General features: G+C 45.5%; 1 protein-coding gene across 1 annotated transcript in view; it reads right to left on the reverse strand.

The window, feature by feature from the left end:
* DNAH12 (dynein axonemal heavy chain 12) overlaps positions 1 to 22,424 on the reverse strand; it is a 235,155-nt gene that overhangs the window by 192,388 nt on the left and 20,343 nt on the right. Inside the window, exons 7-10 of the mRNA XM_089781364.1 lie at positions 20,670 to 20,745; positions 19,556 to 19,714; positions 18,636 to 18,831; positions 17,555 to 17,743 (exon numbers count right to left, since the gene is read on the reverse strand). Of these exons, the coding sequence (XP_089637490.1) occupies positions 17,555 to 17,743; positions 18,636 to 18,831; positions 19,556 to 19,714; positions 20,670 to 20,745 (620 nt within the window). The remainder of the gene's footprint in view (positions 1 to 17,554; positions 17,744 to 18,635; positions 18,832 to 19,555; positions 19,715 to 20,669; positions 20,746 to 22,424) is intronic.

Here is a 22,424-nt window from a genome sequence, read left to right on the forward strand (position 1 = left end):
GGGTACTCCATTTGTCTCCAAGTTAATGAAGGACCTGTGAGTGTTACTCCATTTCCAAGCCCTGAGGATGTCCGTGTACCACCCGCAGACGGATGGCCTCATTAAGCGCTTTAACCATACCCTCAAGGACATGATCCAGAAGGTGATGAGCCAAGACGGGAAAGAATGGGATGCCCTACTTCTATACCCCATGTTTGCCATCCGTGAGGTCCCGCAGGCATCTATGGGATATTCTCCCTTCAAACTATTGTATGGACGCAACCCCCAAGGCATCCTCGACCTCACCAAAGAGGCTTGGGAGAAACAGCCAAACCAGGAGTGCAGCATTATTGAGCATGTCCTCCAAAAGAAGGACAGGATCACCCGGCTTATCCCTATAGTGAGGGAGCACCTAGAGAAGGCCCAAGAGACCCAACAGAGCTACTATAACCGCCGGGCAAGGGTCCGGAAGTTCCAGGTGGGAGAGCGGGTAATGGTACTCGTCCCGACAGCAGAGAGCAAGCTCCTCGCCAGGTGGCAGGGACCCTATGAAGTAACTGAGGTCCTAGAGAAGTAAACTATAAGGTACGCCAACCTTGCTGCCGGAAAGTCGAACAAATTTATCAAGTCAACCTGTTGAAGCCCTGGCAGGACCGGGAAGTACAACTAGTCACCGTGGGGAATGTGACACCAGAGGCAACCCCACAGAAGCAGGTGGGGATCTCCCCAGAGTTAACTCCGGACCAGCGGAGGGAGATTCTAATCTGCTAGACCAGTGTTTCCCAATTTTATTTGGCTGAGGAACCCTTTTCAGCTTTTCAAGGAACCCCTAGGTTTGTCAAGCAAAAAAAAAGGGGGGGGGGGAAGGGACCCACCAATTCATGAAAATCCCCACAAATGCATGAAAATCACATTCCTTCCCCAAGACCCCCACCCCCCCTTCCTTGAGGCATCATCTGCTCTGTTCCCCTCCTCTCCATCACTTGCTATCCCCAGCCCTTATACACTCTCACTAGGTTGAGACAGGAGGTGTGGGGTGGGAATGAGGGATTTGGATGTGGGAAGGGGTGAGAAGTACAAGCTCTGGGAGGGGATTTGGACGCAGGAGAAGGGGATGTTGGCTTGGGGAGGGGGCTCCAGGCTCGGGAGTGTCGGGCTCAGGTGGAAGGCTGGAGTGCTGAGCAAGCCATGGGCTTGTGGATGTGAGGGTGCAGGAGTTTGGGCTGGATATGTGAGGGACTCAGAGCAAGAAGGTTCTGAGTATGATGGGCTCAGGACACAGTTTTGGGGTCAGGTGGTGTAGGAGTATTATGATGCTGCAGTGAGATGGGGATTTGGCCCCAATTGGGGGCTTGTTGGCCAGGCTTCAGTTTTAAATAAAGTATGTCAACCTCAAAGTTTTAGCATTGTCTCTATTTATGAGAGGGGTGAGGAACCTGTTTTGAGTCAGGGGTCACTGACCCACAGAAAAGTCTGTTGGGGCCACACAAGTGAGATGCAAAAAAACCCCAACAACCCTCCAAAGACCCCCAAGCCTCACTAATGTGGTCCCAAATGTGCTGGTGGGAGCAGGGGACAGAGTTCTCATGTATGAAATCAGAGCTTCTTGCGCAAGAACTATGATGCTCCTGCTCAGGAATAAGTCCTTTTGTGCAACTGTTCTTGCACAAGAGGCCAGTGTAGACAGGCAACACGAATTTCTTGCGCAAGAAAGCCCTATAGCTAAAATGGCCATCGGCACTTTCTCGGGCAAGAGAGCATCCACACTGCCATAGATGCTCTTGTGCAAAAGCACAGCTCGCACATGGCAGTGTGGACATGTTCTTGCACAAGAACTCTTGTGCAAGATGTTCTTGCGCAAGAAACTGCCAGTGTAGACATAGCCTAAGAGTTTCCTCGCGTGAGCAAAATGAATTTTGTGTTGTGCACCAGTACTGAGTTCATGTGGCTTGTTTGGATGTGCCACTGTGGCACCCAAGTTATTAATAAATATTTTTAAACCTTTACCTTCTCTCTGTTGCCATGTCTCCTCCCCTTGTTCCATCAGCTCCCCTGGTGCCTGCTGCCTCCCAACTCCTCACCCTCCTCTGCTGTCCTGACTCCTGCCCTTCTCACAGCCCTCAGCCCTCCTGCAACCTGCCCCCCCTTCCACCAGCCCTTCTCTCCTCCCTGTTCCCACTCCTCCAGTAGCCCCACTCTGATCATGTGAGCGACCCCTCCTCATCCCCTCTTCTAACACCTAGCTCTACACACCTGCCCTTCGTCTCTCCTCTGGTGGTGGTCCCTCCCCTGAAGGTGTCTGCCCTTCTGCTTCACCCCCAGAATCCCTTGGCACTTGCACCTTCTTTTATTCCTGCACCCTCCTGTTGCCTCCCCCTTCCCTCACTGCCCCTACCTCCTTTGCCCTCTCTTTCCCTGATGCCCATCCCCTCACCACCCTCTGCCCCCGTTTCCCTCATGCCTTTGTGCCCTCACACATGACTTGCTCCATCCCGGCCTCCCTCATACCCACCCCTTCTTTCAAGCCTTCTCCCAGCATCTCCCCGACCCCTCTCTAGCCCCCAATGCCTTCTACCCTGTCCCTTTGGTGCCTTCCTCTCTCCTCCCCCTCCGCACAAGCCCCTTCCTCTCCTAGCCCTAGCCCTTCCCCTACCTTCTGCCTTCCACTTTGTGGAGCTGGAGTCTGCACTCCGTCCCTGGACTCTGAACCCGCAACTCCGCCATACAGTGCAACGCAGCGCCCAGCAGTTTTAAAATCCCGGGCATCTCCCCGCCTACTGGTTTGAGCACGCCGTGCAGGGAAGCAGCAGCCAGCAAGGGGAAGCTCAGTGAAGGTTGCGCACGGCGGGGACGGGCACAGGAACAGGGGAGAGATGCTCTGGGACCGGGATGGGAGGACGCATGGGAGGGGGGGGGGGCAAGGCTCGTTCTAGTTCCGAATATTGGTGGAGCATGGGCACCACGAGCCCATACAACTCGCTGCCCATGCCTCTGCTGGCTAGCTGGTTCTTTATCTTTCAGAGGGTGCGGGGAAGTGCCAGCTCCTCGCGGAACCCCTAGCTTTGCTTCGCGGAAACCCAGGGTTCCCCGGAGCACCAATTGGGAAACACTGTGTTAGACTGACATTCGGATATATTTTTCAGCTCAACCTGGCCGAAACACCGAGGTGGAACATCATATCACTACGGACTCAGGTGTACAGGTGAATGTGAGGCCCTACCGGATACCAGAGGCAAAATGGGAGGAGATTAAAAAGGAAGTAAAGAAGTTGCTGGAGCTGGGTGTCATAGAAGAATCTCACAGTCAATGGTCCAGCCCCATTGTTCTGGTACCTAAGCCAGATGGCAGCCTCCGATTTTGTAATGATTTTAGGAAGCTGAACGAAGTATCCAAGTTTGATGCCTACCCGATGCCCCAGATAGATGAACTGATTGATAGGTTGGGAAAGGCTCAATTTCTGTCTACCCTTGACCTGACCAAAGGATACTGGCAGATTCCCTTAGCCAGGAAGAAGACAGCCTTTGCCACCCCCGAGGGACTCTACCAATACACTGTTCTACCGTTCGGGTTACATGGGGCCTCTGCAACATTCCAAAGGCTCATGGATAAGCTACTACGACCACATGACACGTACGCAGCGGCATATCTGGATGATGTCATCATACACAGCCCAGACTGGGAAACTCACCTAGAAAAGGTGGAGGCTGTAGTAGACACTCTGAGGAGAGCTGGTCTCACCGCAAACTCTGCCAAGTGCGCGATGGGGCTAGCAGAAGCCAAATATCTGGGGCATATTGTAGGAAGGGCTATAGTGAGGCCCCAGCTAAATAAAGTAGAGGCAATACAGAATTGGCCTCAGCCAGTGTGGAAAAAGCAAGTCCAGGCAATCCTTGGGCTAGTGGGGTAATATCAGAGATTCATCCCCCACTCTGCTTCCAGGGCATGCCCCCTGACAGACCTAACAAAAGCCTGTGGCCCAGAAGTCATGAGTTGGTCCCCAGCGGCAGAGGAGGCCTTTATTGACTTGAAGACGGTCTTGTGTAAAGACCCAGTACTCATAGCCCCTGACATCAAGAAGGAGTTTCTTCTCCAGACAGATGCCTCTGAAGTTGGGTTGGGTGCTGTGCTGTCCCAAATGGTTGGGAAGGAAGATCACCCCATACAAAACTGAGCTGGAAGCTCCTACCAAGGGAAAGAAATTATGCCATTGTGGAAAGAGTGCCTCGCTGTGAAGTGGACTATGGAGACCACAGGCCCCTACAGTGAATGCAACGAAACAAAAATGCCAGAGTGACACGATGGTTCCTGTCCCTTCAACCGTTCCACTTTCAAGTGAAACATAAGGCGGGAACCGAGCATGGCAATGCCGACAGCCTGTCAAGGGTGCACTGCCCACTGGGACTGCCCTGGAGCATCTTTTAAAAACCCTCCCTGAGACAGAGGGGTGGGAGAGAGAAGGAAAATAACCCAGTGGTAAGGAGACTCAGCATGGAGGAGCAGGAGGAACCACCAGCCCTGCTAAAGGCTACAGGGGGAGGTGAGGAGTTGAACAGGGGGTGTTGGATGGCTCTCTTGTCCCCCACCCCCACCTTGCAGGGCAAGAAGAGGGCTTTCTGGTCAGCTGTGACTGGCCCAGGGCTTCAGCCCAATACAACATCCTGTATGCTAAGGGCCAGGAAGGCCCAGGGACAAAAAAACCCTGCAGGTGAGGGCCCTGCTGCAGCCCTCAAAGTGTGGGACAGTGGTCAGGATCCCAGGGGGGAGACTGACCCTGCCAGAGTACATGTTCCTAATATATAATTTGAAAATGTTTTTTTTTTAAATGAGCCTGCTGTTATTACTGATTTGACTGACAAAATCACCCTAGAGGCCCCAACCAAGATTGGGGCCCCACTGTGCGGGGTACCACATATACACATGCACACCAAGACTCCCTGCCTCAAAGAACCTAAAATCTAAACAAATAAGACAGACAAAAATGTATTAGCCCATTTTGCAGATGAGGAAGAACAAATCAAAGATTTATGGCTACATTCCAATACCCTTACTTGGTGGTTAGCCCCACTGACATCACTTTGGCTACTCCCAGAGTAATGTATCACTTAGTATGAAAAATAAGACTGATGGAATCCAGCTCTCAGGTACTCGCCCAAAGTCACCCAGGAAGTGTGTGGCATATCTCAAGTCCTAGTCCAATTTCTAAACCCAAACACTATGTCTACACTGCCTCCCCTTGTGCAAAAATATGCAAATGAGACAGTGTGGATTATTGCTGTGCCTCATCTGCATAATTGAGGCTATGGGTAATGGCTGCTATGACTCAGCAAGACATGCAGGGGCATGTGACCAAACCATGTGACACTGAACTGAATTTTGGTATTTGTATTCTTCCACAAACTGGGCTGGAGGAGAACTGAGCTTGGAACAAAGGGGTTGCTCTCATAAGGAGAAATATATACAAGGTGGGAAGTGACATCATCTCAGGGTTTCACTCTTCACATAAGAGAACTCCTAAAAACACCTGAGGAACAAAGACTGAACAGGGGGAAGTGCCGATCCCAGGCTAAAGGGATTTCTATCTTGTATATGGAAACTTTGTGATCTGGTGGTATCATCAGTCAGGGTGAGAAATTGCTCATTCAAATCCTATCTATCTAGTCTAGTAGACTTAGTTTGTGTTTTTCCTTATTTGTTAAGTAGTCTGCTTTGATCTGTTTGCAATCACTTACAATTACTTAAAATCTATCTTTCTATAGTTAAGATAAAACATAAAATAAATTTGCAAACTAGCGTGAACTGTCTGGGAAAATCTCAGTTCTGTAAACAAAGGCTACTGCATATCATTCCCACGTTGTGGTGGGAGCAAATATATTAATAAACTTGTATGGTACAGATACCTAAGAAGTTCAAGAAGGTTTATAAACAAGAATACAAGACCAGAGAGCTGGGAAATTGACTATCTTCTGTGTGTCCCTGATTGGCTTAGGTAAAGCAATCAGGTAGCTCAGCTGAGTGTGTGGTGCAACCTGCTATTGTGTTGGATGAAAATAGTGCCTGGAGAGGCAGACAATCATCAGCAAAGCAGCGTGACAGAGACCAGACCAGCTGTATGGTTAGGACGCAAAGTGGTCCCCATGCCTCCCAGACTGCATCCTGTAGGTGAAAATCCATCACACAGGGACTGAAGGACTACCTGTCCAAAACTGGCATTATCTCTAGACTGATGAGAGAGGGCACAGTGGGAGGCAAACATATGGATCAGTGACCAAGTAGCTAACTTACAAAATCTCCAAGACTGGCAAATGATCCAGAAAGGCCATGAAAGTTACCTGTATTCAGTCTGAATAAACCAACACTCTACTTTGGATGTGATACCAGCCCATCAGTAGCATCAACTAATAGGGTACGTCTAAACTACATGGCTCCGTCGACGGAGCCATGTAGATTTGTTTGTTCGGCAAAGGGAAATGAAGCCACGATTTAAATAATCGTGGCTTCATTTAAATTTACGTGGCTGCCACGCTGAGCCGACAAACAGCTCATCAGCTGTTTGTCGGCTCAGCGCGCTAGTCTGGACACTCCCCTGCCGACATGAAAGCCCTTTATCGACCTCCCCGGTAAACCTCATCCTACAAGGCATAACGGGGAGGTCGATAAAGGGCTTTCAGGTTGGTACAGGAGCATCCAGGCTAGCGTGCTGAGCCGACAAACAGCTGATCAGCTGTTTGTTGGCTCAGCGTGACAGCCATTTAAATTTAAATGAAGCCGCGATTATTTAAATTGCGGCTTCATTTCCCTTTGCGGATCAGCCTAATCTACATGGCTCCGTCGACGGAGCCATGTAGTTTAGACACACCCGTACAGTTAAAATCCAAGAAGAGATCCTTTGGATGGATACTGGATGGCTCTTTATTCTGCCCAAAACGACAATGAACATTTGTAATAATGACCTAGTGTGATGGAGCAGGGGTGCTGTCTACTTTTGTAATCCTATGTTCGCTCTGGTGTTGCATTCACCGTTTGTCTTATGCGGTTATATGTGATCCTATTGTCCTATGCTACTCTGTAGAGATGCGGCGTATGTGTGCCTCAGTTTCCCTAGGCTCTGCAGCACTAGCTGCATGAGGAGGGGGAGGCTGGGTGTGACTCACTGGAGAAGTACATGCAGTCTCTCACATCCTAAGGCCCAGGTAACCGCACATAGCACCTTGGGCCTGGAAGGAGGACAATGGTGAAGGGGGTGGCTGAGAGGGTGTGGCAGTCTTGGCTGGGTAGGATGAGGAGAGCAGACTGGGAGCAGGAAAGAGGGGTTCAGGGCCCAGGAGCCCTTTCCCCCAAGAGGAATAAGTCTTCCTACTCTGACTCCTGTGCTATTATCGATCCTAAGCTATGCTGTGTCTCTGTGAACCAATAAACCTTCTAGTCTAAATGGATCTAGCTAAAAAGATAAAGCTTTTCTAACGCCTAGACTAAAGTATGAAGTTTTTCTTCACTTTTACAAGATTGACATCACCCTTTTTGCTGTGAGACCCATAATACCTCAACAAGCACTAGAATTGCCTCATTAAATAGGGAGAGTTCTCTAATAGGGTCCTGCAGAACCTAAAATGTCCACCAGCCTGTGTGATTTTTCTTGTACTTCTGGTTGGATATACAGAGCTGCAAGTGCAACCATAAGTCCTGACAAGCTTAATAACCATTAGAAATGGGAGAAGCAGACTTATCACCACCTTCTCAGGTGATAAAGAAGAAAAGGCTAAAGATTGTTGATGTGGAGCCTTCTCCAATGCCTTCATAGAATAATCCGGAACACATGATTCCCCATGCATAGTACCAGTCGCAGTACTGGGGGTAGGAAAATGCTGACTCTGTTCCCGATGTCCAGACAACATATAGGTTGGGAAGAGAGCAAAGATGTTCTAAACTATGGAGGAATCCCTAAGAGCAGCAGAAGTCTCACTAAAATAGAGGTAAAATGCAGGACAATGTAGCACTTTAAAGACTAACAAGATGGTTTATTAGATGATGAGCTTTCGTGGGCCAGACCCACTTCCTCAGATCACATAGTGGAAGAAAATAGTCACAACCATATATAACAAAGGATACAATTTAAAAAAATGAACACATATGAAAAGGACAAATCACATTTCAGAACAGGAGGAGGATGCGGGGGGGGGGGGAAGGAAGGAAGGTAAGTGTCTGTGAATTGATGATATTAGAGGTGGGGAGAGTGGGATGTCTGTGAGCTAATGGTATTAGAGGTGATAATTGGGGAAGCTATCTTGGTAATGGGTAAGATAGTTTGAGTGTTTGTTCATTCCTTCCCGGAGAGTGTCGAATTTTAACATGAATGACAGTTCAGAGGATTCCCTTTCAAGTGCAGATATAAAAGATCTTTGTAGCAGAATGCAGGTGGTTAAGTCATTGAGAGAGTGTCCTTTCTGGTTAAAATGGCAAGAAACTGTTTTTTCTTTGTGATCTTGTCTGATATCTGTTTTGTCGGAATCAATCCTTTGGCGAAGTGTCTGAGATGTTTGTCCAATGTACATAGCAGACGGACACTTTCGGCACATGATAGCATAAATTATATTTCTGGATGCGCAGGAATATGTGTTCTTGATCTTATAACTCACTTGGTTAGGTCCAATAATGGTATCAGCAGAATGAATATGTGGACAAAGTTGGCAACGGGGTTTGTTGCAAGGGAAGGTACCAGGGTTGGTATTAGTGTGGTATGTCCTGTGGTTGTTGGTAAGAATCATCTTGAGGTTAGGTGGTTGTCTATAGGAGACTATGGGTCTGTCTCCCAGAGCCTCTTGGAGTATGGTATCCTGTTCCAGTATAGGCTGTAGTTTATTGATAATGTGTTGGACAGGTTTAAGTTGGGGGTTGTAGGTGATGACAAGTGGTGTTCTATTGTTGGTTTTCTTGGGACTGTCTTGAAGTAGATGGTTTCTAGGTATTCGTCTGGCTCTTTCAATTTGCTTTTTTATTTCTCCGGGTGGGTAGTTGAGGTTTATAAATGCTTGGTAGAGATCCTGAAGCTTCTGGTCTCTGTCAGTGGGATTAGAGCAGATGCGGTTGTATCGAAGGGCTTGGCTCTAGACGATGGATCGTGTGGTGTGTTCTGGATGGGAGCTGGAAGCATGTAGGTAACTGTATGAGTCGGTGGGTTTTCTGTAGAGAGTGTCTAATTTTCCATTGTTGATTTGTACTGTGGTGTCCAGGAAGTGGATCTCTCGTGTAGAATGGTAGAGGTAGGACCCAGTTATGTCCAAGCCATTGGTCCTTGGAATGTTGAGCATGGTAGCTGTTGAACAGATCAGCTGAGATACATAAGAGCTGACCTCAAAGTATGATGAAGAGACCACATCCTCAAGCCAAGGAGGAGCTGCTCATGTCAGTTCTGGGAGACCAGTTCCAAGTCTGCAGATGGAGGAACTGGGAAGATCATCACTAGCTTCTCTCTAGATAAGGGGTGGGCAATAATTTTAGGTAGGGGGCCACTCCAAGACTTTGGAAAGTGGTCAAAGAGTGCACTTTTCTGGGGAGGAGATGTGAGATCTAAGGTGGAGGTCGGGTGCAGGAGGGAACACAGGGTAAGGAACTAGGGTGCAGGAGATGGTCTGAGAGGGAGTTTGGGTGAAGGAAGGGGTTATGACCTGGGTTGAGGGATTGGGGTATAGGGTTAGGGAGGGACTATGGATGCAGTAGAGGATTCCAGCCAGGGGAGGGGCTCTAGGAGGAGATGCAAAGTCTGGGAGGGAGTTGTGACCTGGGGACAAGGGCATGCAGAGGGTTTGGATGGTGTCCTGGGGGAGGGAGTTGGGGTGCAGGAGGCAGGCCCTGACTGGGAGGCACTTACCAAAAGCCAGCAAAGCCCTGCTGCACCCCCAAGGCAGACTGGGCTTGCTGCCTGCTGCAGCTCCAGATCACTTTAAACTGCAGGCTTGTTCCCTCCACGTGGCTCTTGGCTCCAGGGAGGGAAAGAGGCTTGTGCTACCCCCATCCCCCAGGCCAATTTCTCCGCTTCTAAAGGCCAGTTTTTTCCAGCCAATAGGCACTGAGAGATTGGCTGGGGTCAATTCTTATTGGCCGGTTATTTCTAGCCTCTAGGCACTGAGGATTAGGCTGGGGGCCAGGAGATCACATGAAGCCTCCCCGTCTCTGCAGAGCAGAGAGCCGCACAGACAACACTTTAAACTGTGGCAACTGTGTGCCTGAGGGTCCTGGCAGGGTGGTCTGCTGGCTGGAGCCAGTGGCTTGGTGGGTCAGATCCACCCGTAGACTGTATTTTGCCCAGCACTGCCCTAGATAGAATCGTCCTGAGGTGCACTTACTGTAGCAGCTGCTAGTATTAAATGGTGCATTGGGACTGTAGCTAGAACCACTGAAGCATATATGTCAGATCCCAGGATTGGTCAGGAGTCCTGAAAAGTGCATTGAATAGATTTGGATGTGCCTGATATCTGCTCTGCATAGGAAGGATCTGATGGTGGGCAAACTGCAGGCTCCATGAGGAGATAGTTCAGTCTAGTTGCCTTTTCTTTAAGCAGAACTTGAGGTCCCTACAAAAGAAGAAATTACTCACCTTTGTGCAGCAATGATAGTTCTTCAAGATGGGTCCCTGTGGGTGCTCCACTCATGGTGTCAGGCTCATCCCAGCACCGCAGCTCGGAAGCTTTGCATAGCTGTATTCAGCTAGGTCACGCAGGCGCGGTGTGCAGCACATGCCATTCATGCCCTTTGATCTTCACACACACACGGCTCTCCACTCAGTTCCTCTCACCGTTCGGTATCTGTAAGGATACAAAAAGAAACAACTCCGGAACGGGGAGGAACAGCAAGATGTGGAGCACCCACGGGGACCCATCTCGAAGAACCATTGTTACTGCACAAAGGTGAGTAACTTCTTCTTCTTTGAGTGGTCCCCATGGGTGCTCCACTCGTGGTGACTTTGTAGCAGTACTCATGTTGTGTTCCTGGAGTTCAGGTCTGTCAATGATCGAAAGTACTGCTGAGGTCACCGAGGAATCAGGTATCCTCCACCACACTATTGCGTAGTGGTTCATAAAGGTCAAGTCTGAGGACCATGTGGCTGCCCTGCAGATTTCCGGCAGTGAGACTCCTCTGACAAATGCCATGGATGTTGCTACTGCCCTGGTGGGGTGTGCCCTAGGTAGTGTCTGGAAGGACTTGTTGCGGATCAAGTGACACGTGGTGATGCAAGAGACTAAGATCCTGGAAAGACGCTGAGAGGACCATGGGTTGCCCTTGGAGCAGTCTTCTATAGATACTATTAGGTGGTTGGTTTTGCACCAGGTCCGCGTTCTGTCTCTATAAAATGCTATAGCTCAACGTACATCAAGGGTATGGAGTAGCGAGTGTCAAGTAGAGGCATGTGGCTTTGGATAAAAGACAGGTAAGATGATGGGTTAATTAACATAAAATTGTGAAGCGACTTTAGGGATAAAGGCTGGATGAGTACGCTACGTGACCAAGTCCTTGTTGAAAACCGTGAAGGGTGGCGTTGCCATTAATGCTGCCAATTCGCTAACCCTAAGGGCAGATGTAATTGCCAATAAGAATACCACTTTCATGTTGAGCATAGATAATGACGTGGTGGCTAGTGGTTCAAAGGGTGGTTACATCAACGTGTCAAGGACCAAGTCCAAGCTCCAATCGGGGGGCATGGGTCTTCGCGGGGGCTTTATTCCCTTAAGCAATCTCTGCTATTCCCTTAAGCAATCTCTTGGTTTTGGGATGAGCAAAGATGGACTGACCATTGATGGTGGCATGGAAGGCAGTGATTGCTGATAGGTGTACCCTTAGGGTAGAGATTGAGAGATCTGCTTGGTGGAGGGAGAGGATATGAATGAGGATTTTATGCATCGGTGTCGAGTATGGTTCGATCTCACTGTTCTTACACCAAGCCACGAATCTCTTCCATTTTGCCAGGTAAGTCCTTCTTGTAGTTTGTCTTTTACTGTTCAACAGTACTGTCTTCACTGCCTCTGAACAACGTTGCTCTTCTAGTCTGAACCAGCTAGGAGTCACCCTGTTAGATGGAGGGTCTCTGGTCTGGGATGTAGCAGAAACCCTGGTTCTGAGAGAGAAGATCTGGAAGGAGTGGTAAGGGACGTGGTGCTAAAAGGGTCATCCTGTGAAGAAGAGGGTACCACGGTTGTCTTGCCCAGGCTGGTGCTAGGAGTATGACTTGGCCTGAGTCTTCTCTGATTTTCTGTATTCCTCTCGGAATAAATACCGTCGATGGGAATGCATAGAGCAGAGGCGCTTCCCAATGGATTAACAATGCATCTTCAAGGAGCCTTTGCTTATGCCTCCTCTGGAGTAGTAAATGTGATACTTCCTGTTGCTGTAGGTAACGAAGAGGTCTATTTGTGGCAATCCCCAAACTCGGAAGATGTTCTCCAGGACATCAGGGTGGATTTCCCACTTGTAGTTGTGAGGGAAATATCTGCTGAGAGCATCAGCTGTGACGTGGTTTCGTACGCACTAGTTCCATAAGCGGACTGCCTGTGTACAGAGTAGTCAGGATTGTGCTCCTCCTTGTCGACTGATATAATACTTAGTTGCTATATTGTCCATAAGAACTCAGACGGTCGTGCCAGTAATGTGCGTACGGAAATGTTTGCAAGTGAGGAATACCGCTTTTCGTTCCAGGAAGTTGATATGGGAAAGGGCTTCCACTGTGGACCACCTGCCTTGTACAGACATGCCATTGATGTGTAGGCTGGAGGATGGCAGCCTATACTCAACCTCAGGAAGTTGAACAAGTACCTCCCCAGCCTAAAAGGGAGGTGTCTGTAGTCAGCGGAGCTGATGGCTGTTGGCCATCTGTTTGTATAGGTTTGAATAGGACCCCTGCTAGTAGGTTTTTGGGGTTCAACCACCAGCTCAGGGATTTGCGAACTAAAGTGTTTGGGTTTATCACCTTGTGCATAGAGTGTTTCATTGGCGTATACACCAATGCCAGCCAGTGCTGCAGACAGCGAAAGTGAAGTCTCCCATGTTGAACTATGAAGGTGGTGACCGCCATATGCCCCATGAGGAGGAGACAGATAAGTATGGTGACTGTAGGGGCATAGATGACTACCATGGCCAGCTCATGTATAATCCGAAAACTCTCTTGAGGTAAGCATGCACTGGCCGTGGTGGAATCTAAACGTGCACCTATGAAATTTATACTCTGAGTAGGATATGGAGACGATTTCTGCTTGTTGATTATGAGCCCAAGCGATAGAAATGTTTGCCTGGTTACTGTAACCATGTGTAGTACCTCTTGTCTAAACTTGCCTTTTATAAGGCAGTCATCTAGATACAGGAATACGATTACATCTCTGTGCCATAAGTGAACTGCTACAACTGCCAGGGTTTTTGAAAACACCTTGGGAGCCGATGCAAGTCCAAACAATAGCATGCAGTATTGGAAATGATCATCTCCAATGGTGAAACGGAGAAAACGTCTGTGAACTGGATGTATCGCTATGTGAAAATACACGTCTTGCAAGTCGAGGGCTGCAAACCAATCGTCCTTCTCTAGTGATGGTATTATCGTGGAAAGGGTCACCATCTTGAATCTTTGACAGTGGAGGTACTTGTTCAACTTCCTGAGGTTGAGGATAGGCTCCCATCCTCCAGTTTTTTTCTCTGAGAAAATACCATGAATAGAACCCCCGTCCTCTGAACTGAGGCGGAACAGCCTCTATAGCTCCTATGGAGAGTAGATGCTGGGCCTCTTCCTTCAACAGGGTCTCATGAGATGGGTCCCTGAAGAGGGATGGGGTTGGTGGATTAGTGGGTGGTATGGTGATGAAGGGAATGGTGAGCTCAGATACCACGAGTTGTAATACCCAGCGGTCCAATGTAATCACCACCCATTGATGTTGAAAAGATTGAAGTCGGTGGTGAAAAAGATGAGTGACCTGTTCCGTCTTCACTGTAAGGACTTGTTGCATGCCCTTGACCAAACCATCAAACTTGCTGCTTGGAGTTTTGTTGATTGAGTGTATGGGATGGTTGGGGTCGCCTACGTTGCGGGTGCTGTCTTGTACACAATTGGTCTACAGTCGCTGCTGGTGGTGTTGTCTCTGAGAGGGGAAATCGTACCTCCTCTGTTATGGATAGTATCTTTTGCGTCGAAGGAGGGGGTATATCCCCAGGGTGCGGAGTGAGGACTAGGAATCTTTTCCGGAGCAGAGGATCTCATCCGTCTTCTCTGCGGAAAACTTGTTTTTGTCAAATGGGAGGTCTTCCACTTTTGTGTGAAGCTCCTTTGGGACTGCTGCAGAAGTAACCCAAGAAGAACGCCTCATCACTATTGCAGTTGCAGTGGTGCAGGCTGCTGTGTCCGCCACATACAGTGAGATCTGCAAACTCGCTCGTGCCGCCACAAAACTCTCTTGCACAAGAGACTTTAAGAGGTCCGGGAAGCTTGCTTTCTGGCAGGTATTGAAGAAGTTACGCTATCTTTTCATAATTGTCAAAGTTGTAATTTTGGCAAAGGCAGCATAATTAGAAATGCATAGGAGCAGGGTTGCCAAAGAGTATACTTTCCCGCCGAATATGTCTAGCTTTTTGACATCTGGTATTGTCTTATCCTGCGGTGTTTTGGCCCACTGTTGTGCTGTGACTACCACCAGTGAGTTCAGCTGTGGGTGGTTAAAGAGGAACTCAAGATTCTTGGACAGAACAAAATATTTTTTGTCCGCTCTCCTGCAGGTCGGTGGCACTGAAGCTGGTGTCTGCCAGATGATGTCTGCCTCCTCCATAATGGCTTCATCTATTGGGATGACAACTTTTTCACTCTGCCTTAGGTGCAAATTTTTCAACAATCAATGCTGTTTCATTTGAAATTCTGTTAGTCCCAGGAAATCCAGCTGAGCCGCTTGCTTGAAGAGGTCCTGGAACTGTTTAAAATCGTCCGGTGAAGACGTGTCCACTGGGAAAAACGCCTCGTCTGGTGAAGAGGATAAGCAATCAGGAATTGGATTTTCAGACTGCTGGTCTTCCGCTTCTGACAATTGTCCGTCCTCTAAGTCCGATCGCTGTGTTGTGGCACCCGAGCTGTGTGTTGGAGATGTCAACTGATGACTATGGTGTTGCTATGGTGGCGTGTGACCTGCTGTTGATGGGTTGGCGCATGAAGGTTGTTGGTGCGCACGGTGGTGGACGTGTGAACGTGACTAGTACAGAGAATCATGGTGATGATCGTAATATTGATCCAATGGGTGAGGCGATGAACACCTGGATGATCTACAACTGGTATGTCGCCTCTCATAGGTGGCACGCGGAGAATAGCGATAGCATGGTGACCGTCTGTATGGTAGAGAGTAGGATCGGTGCCTGTAGTAGTCGCTGTAGCACAGGTGCCCATATGGGGAGTAATGCCTGTGGCAGAACTGCTGTCTTGGGCTGTGGTGCCAGTAGGCATGGTTCAGAGGCAATTGATACATTGGAGGAAGAGAAGGAGAAGGACCCGGTGAAAGTCTTGGAGAAGGGGAGTGGGAAGTGCCCTGTCTCTGCGTTTTAACAGAAGCTTTTGCCGGTGAGTCTGAGTGCCTCAGTGCTGGCTCTGGCTCCAGCTCCTGCTCCAGTGCTGGTGTTTGAGCAAGTTGTGGCACCACTGTTTGCGCCGGTGCTGGGGCTGTTTGTGTTGCGGGACTACTGCGTGGCGCCGACAATGGTGCTTGTTGTGTTACCAGTTCCGGGAGAGTTCCCTGCAGTGCCATTGCTGTCCGTGCGGATGGCCGTTGCTCCGGCACCGCTTGCAGGGTTGAGCAGAGAGGTGTTGGCATCTTTGTAGCGCAGGCACTGCTTGTTGGCACCGAGGCTGCTTGTTGGCACCAAAGAGGCTCTTTCGGATGCTGCAGCCTTCTTCGCTTTTGTCCCAAACCCAAGTACTGAGGGTCGTGGGACAGAGCCAGAGGACCTTGGCTTATCTCCCGCAGTCCTCTGAGGTGGGAGTAATCTGGCAGAGGAGATTTTCTTCCTTTTATCTGCCAGCGGTTCAAGGAAATAGACCCTTCTCTTCTGGGTCCCCCCAAGTTGTCCAGCAGTCATCCTATCGGGGTCCAGCAGCAACATTGAGGCACATTTCTCTGTCACAGCGGGTGTGGGCTGTCACTTTTGAGCAATGCCGCATTTTTGGAGAATATGGTTTTCCCCTAAACAGCGTATACATGTTGAATGTCCATCCGAGGCTGGCATGGGCTCACTGCATAGGGCACACTTTTTGAAGCCTGGGGATCCAGGCATGACTGGGTTAAACTTTTCCTCCTGTGAAAAGCCTTGTCTGTTAGACTCCCCATCAGTGACAACAGGGAAGCAGAGAAGCCAGACTTTAATGAAGTGTTAAGTTGTTTTTTTGTTTGTTTGGGGGGTTTTTTGTAGATAAAAAAAAGAACAGTCTACAAAAAGGATAACTATTTACAAGTAATTAACTACAGATCCCCTGAGGGGACTGAGAAACTACTGAAGGGATGAAGAGAGAACTGAAGGGATGAAGAGAGAATCCGTGGCCAGTCTGAGAAGAACTGAGTGGAGAGCCGGGTGCGCACAAAGATCAAAGGGCATGAACGGCGTGCTGCACACCATGCATGCGCAACCCGGCTGAATACAGCTATGCAAAGCCTCCAAGCTGCGGCGGTGGGACAAGCCCGACATCATGAGTGGAGCACCCACAGGGACTACTCAAAGAAGAAGTAACAGTTGTCACTCCCCCAGACACTGAAGGCATCTGGGATACACGTCACTCACTGGCACAGACTTGTTACTTGAGTGACAGGTTCTGAAGCCATGAAAACAAGGCATGAATCCAGTACTGGTACCAAAACAGAAAATGATGATTCCGTGATACTAAATATTAACCTAAACTTATTTTTTCACCTAAACTATGTACAAAATCTCCAAACTAAACTAACCTCATACTAACACAATGGGTACTATACTCACTAAAGAGGGTAGGACTTTCAAAAGCAAGGATAGCAGCTCCAACAATCATCCACAGTGGTATGAAGGAATTGAGAGGAGAGGTTCAGGGGTGGCTTTATATCTGCACGCAGTGGTGTGAGGCGATGGCATTCATGCCACCCTAACATTCTGCTGAGAAGAAAATCTTCAATGACTGTGCAAGAAGTGCACACAAGCCTACAGTAGAATGGATGTGCAATCACTAAAAGAAGAACGGTTAGGCTTTAAAGATGCAAACTCTTTGTCAAGCTGCTCAATGTTCTCACTGGTGTGTAGTCTGTGAGTCCCTCTTCAGACTGTTTAGAGTACATATTGCCATTGGCAGGAAATACTAACCATTAGATGGCAGATAGTTAAGTTACTCCTGCTCCTGGTCCAAGGCACAGCAAAACACACCTTGGAATACAGCATCCTGACTGCCATAAGGAACCATGCTCTATACTGCAGACACCTTGCAGCAGAGCAGATGCTTCTAAATATTTTTCTGGCCAGGGAAGGATATGATCCTAACTTATTAACTTCTTCATATATTTTGTAATATTACACATACAGTCTTTGGAAGTACATAAAGATTAAACTGCACCTGAAGAGTCTGTCCTATCCGGGTCACTATAAACAGAATGGCTTCTTCCAGATCTTGAAAGCTTGGATAGAATTCCATTTTCTCATCGTCAAAAGTCAATTCCATCTTAAACAATGGCAGCCATCTCCTGTCTTCAGGATCAAAGAGCTTCACATAAGCTTCAACAGTTCTTCTCAGTAGCTCTTTCAACTAGACAATACCACACATTTACTTTATTACATGACACCATGGAAAATGATATCCCTTCCATTGTTTAAATAAATTAGAATTTCCATTTTATTTTGGTACCTTGAGCCTTGCCTTGAACCCAATAAAATTAATAGGAGTACTTCCACTGACTACAATAGCTATTAAATCAGACCCCTAAAAGCAATACTACTGCTTTAAAATGTTTTTACCTGCTATTGTTACTATAATATAATTAATATTGCTAATACACCCAGCATCATTATAAATGACAGACAGAATATAATTATTTTTCATTTTGTTTGCTAACTTTGTGCATTTGGAAGCACTCTATAGATTGTCCATTTCAACTTTTTCTCTATAATTTTTTCAGGGTTTCATCCTGAACACACTTACTCATGAGCAACTTTAATCCCACTGAACATTATTAATATATCTAGGTATTTGCAGGACTAGGTTCTGAGTCAATTTCCCTTCTTCACGTGTATGTGTTTGTTTTAAAACAGCAGCATGAGAGAGAATTTTTTTTAAGAAATATGGGCAATATAGTTGCCCATGAAACCATGAAAACTGACTGGCTGGGGAATTCAGCAATTTTATATCTTTTTTAACTGATTAGGTTTCAAGTGATGGAGTCTCTTTCAAGAGTTTTACATCCAAAATTTTCATTCGCTTTGGGGAAAATAGGTACATTTAATAATTCCTAGGTCTTTTACAAAAGAAACATTTTAAAAATCTGAGAATACATATTCCTAATCTAACTGGATTCCAGGAAATAGATAGTTAAATATAAGATCTTTAATTAAAAATAACATGATATATTCAACTGGCTTATTTAAAAATCACCAAATTATATATAAAAAGTTAACTGTCGAAGGTACAAAAAGATATTCACCTGGTTAGACATAAGTGTAGCCACACAGTTATAGAAAGAATCAACTTTATCTGACTTTACTCCCTCTAATGCCTCCTTTCTGGTGAAGAGATTTATAACTCTTGGATACCATGTGTTCAGTAATTTCTCTTCTGTTTTCGTACAGTTTAAAGAAACGTCATTCTTCAGTGATTCACAATCAATTGGTCCTTTCAAACTGTTTATCAGACAAAGAAAAATTAAGGATTGATTTGAAAATTAACTTCTATGAGATAACATAAAAACTGTACAGCAATAGGATCTTAGTGCTATACTGTATCTATCAAATATGTGGTTTATTCCTCCTTAAAAAAAAAAAGAGAACTCTAAATGACCTCCTTACAGTCAGATTTTAAAGCCCCCAAAAACCTAAAGAACTTATCCTGAGAACAGGATCAGCAACACACGTAAGGAGGGTAAAACTGTATCTATCAAATACAAAGACCGGCAACATTTTCCTAAAGCTAACAAACTTGCTAGTAGAGAAGGTATCAATTTATTCAGGTTAAAAAAAACCCAGGGAATTAATCCTATTACAGGTATGTCATTTCCTAGTCCACAGAAATCAATGACAGTTTTGTCATTGAGCTCTACTGTTCCTGCACTGGCCCTAAGAGATTTAGTAGGAGAACATACTCCCAATATACTGACATTATTCGTAATATACAAGTAGGTGAACTTTTTGTGCATAGTATAGACTAGGAAAATTATGTTAAATGTTTACAGTGTGATGTTTCCTATTTATGGGACCGTGAAGAATACAAATAACACATAATCATTTCATTATTCATATATCAAATACAAATAAATTGCAGTTTCATAAATGTCAATCTTTATTGACTACAAAAACACTGCTCATATAGCCCACATTTATAATATTAATTCAACAAAAGATATTTTACCTGAAATTTGATAAGTCCACTAGAAGTAATTTGGAAAATGTTGTGTAACCAATATCCAGTAAATTTTTCAGAGTAGGATGAAGGATGTGCAAATTTGTGAGGATCTGACTTCTTGCGTGTATAAAACTGCTATGCCAAGGCCTGGAAAAATCCAGACCTCTGAAAAAATAAAAGTAACAAGTGGAAAGAGCAAACAATACAATATATTTAAAATAGTCAATAAAATATTTTCTAGATATAAAAGTGTGTGTGTTTTTTTTAATATGAACTTAAGCATGCAGCCGTATTATGCACATATCTCCAACATAATGTAATGGAAGTTATGTAAATAGATTACCCACTCCTCCATGAGATAATATATTCAATTTCAAATCAACTGCTCTTACCACAGGTTCAACATCTGTTATTTCCTCAAAAGGGTCAGACCGGGTATTTGGGTGATAGATGCAAGTGCTGGTAAGTCAGCAAATGGCTCGCGTGCTTCTAAATATGCCAACAAAATATGACAAGGCATTCTGCTGCCCTAAGTGCCATCTTTCAGTTCAAATTCAAAACCAAGTTCCAGACTATAAATGGTCATTAAAGTTCCCATTGCACTTTTCAAAAGAGTATTATTATGAACCTTGACATCCGAGCCAAATTCCAACTTAAAAAGAGTAATATTCTACCTAAATCTCTCTGCAGTTTCAACTGGGTATGATATTCTTCACTTCCTGTCCTAGGGCTTGATCCTTCCTGAAGTCAGTGGAAGCTTTCCCATCAACTTCAATGGTTACAGAATGAGGCAGCTAAAGTGTAGAGTAGTGTTATTCTCTACCATTAAAAGCCACATTTCATTCTAGAGGTGGCTACATTTCAGTTATGGGCAACATGATCTTTACAATTTGTATAGTCAAGGCCAGATTCTGAAGTCCTTATTCATGTTGAATAGCATCTTACTTCATTAGTCCCACTGGCTTCAAATGGAACTACTCTTGAAGAAGAGAGCTGCAAAAATGTTATATAAGAACAAGAAACAGGACTGTGTAGCACTCTTTGTTTCAGCTGCACCAGACTAACACAGCTACATTTCTACCATATAAGAACAAGAGCCTTCTTAACTTGATTAACTCACAAAGGAGATACTGGTAATGGTCCTTCCTTTTCATCTTCAAGACCTTTTACATCAGGTTTCACAAGAACATTTCGCACTAGAAAGCAAATATAAATATGTAACAATTAGAAGGAAATTAAATAATCTTTAGTTTGCACAAAAGGAAACTGACTTATTTTTTCTGTATTTCTCTAGAGAAGACCAGCACTCTGATATAATGGAGATTTAACTATCATTCAGATCTTCAGGTTTCCCCACACTGATGAGGACAAAAGTTTGTATTGTCAAGTGTGTTTTGTGGAAAACTGATATTAAATAAGAAATCTCCGTTCCCATCAGACTGTCCCTTAATCTTCATAAGGTTTTCAATAAACTAGTGCTTAACATGTAAAATAACTAGCACATTTAAAAAAAACTTCCACTGGGACATTATGAACATGCTGGTAACATTTTAAATTAAAACAATAACTCAACCTATTCTTTTTTAATATGAGCTGAAGAATAATTGGGTACAAACTTTTGCAGTTTTCAGAAACTTTTAGTGTGGAAAACATATTGAAGCTTTAGGCTACAAAAACCAAGTTTTAAAATTCCATTTTAATATCTTTTGAAAAAAGTTTTTAAAAAGTCTATAAAAAACATTTACAACAAAAATATTCAGTTCCAATTTTAAACACCTCATTTTATAACTTTCAAAATAAAAGAAAGAATGGCATTTGTCATCTGGTTCATCTTTACCCTACCATGATGATATTTATAGTATTTGCTTAAATAACTGAGAAAAGTAGAAGAAAATTAATCTAAACATAATTATTGTATTATTGTAGTGACCAGAAGCCCCAATAAAAATCAGGCCCCCATTAAAGAAGGCGCTTTATACACCCACAACAAAATGGCAGTTCCTTACAATCTATATTATGAGAAACAACAGGCTGAAAAATAAGCAGATGGGAAAGCAGCACAAATTAACAGTGAGACCATTTTGATTACACAAGCTATCTAGTTATCAATTATTTTGTAGGCAACATGGCAGAGGTTAAGTTTTCTGGAGAGATCTGAAGGGTACAAATTTTTACCAGGAGCTTGTCCATGCATACGGACTAACATGGGAAAAAAAGATGAGGGCGCTTGTGTGAAAAATGGACTAATGAAAAATAAAGACTAATATCCATGGAAGAGAAAAGGCTAGAAAGGAGGGTTCTCAAACATAAATATGATGGGTAAGGTGGAGATGAACAATTAAGGTGGAGTTTTCAGTAGGAAAATTGGTATATTCTTGAGTAAAATAACTCAAATTATTTAACCCAAGATAACACCCAAACATAGACAAGACAGTTAATGGACTTCACGAGTAAGCTGCATGAGCTAAATACTAGGGCTGTGTCTAGACTGCAGGGTTTTTTCGAAAAAAGTAGCCTTTTTTCGAAAAAACTTCACCTGTGTCTAGACTACAGAAATTAAATCGAAAGAAGGTGGCTTTTCTTTCGATGGCAGTACTCCTCATTTCACGAGGAAGAACGCCTTTTTTCGAAAGTGCTCTTTCGAAAAAAGGCGTTCTTGAATACAAACAGGGATTTTTCGAAAGAGAGCATCCAGACTGCCTGGGTGCTCTCTTTCGAAAAAGCGGCTTGCTTTTTCGAAAGTACTGCTTGCAGTCTAGACGCTCTTTTTTGAAAGAGGTTTTTTCGAAAGTGTCTTTCAAAAAAGCCTCTTTCGAAAGAGGCTTGCAGTCTAGACCTAGCCCAAGGGTATGTCTAGACTACATGGCTCCGTCGA

The sequence above is a fragment of the Pelodiscus sinensis genome, chromosome 11 (assembly GCF_052426305.1).
Source record: "Pelodiscus sinensis isolate ZL-2025 chromosome 11, ASM5242630v1, whole genome shotgun sequence".
Lineage (NCBI taxonomy): Eukaryota > Metazoa > Chordata > Testudines > Trionychidae > Pelodiscus > Pelodiscus sinensis.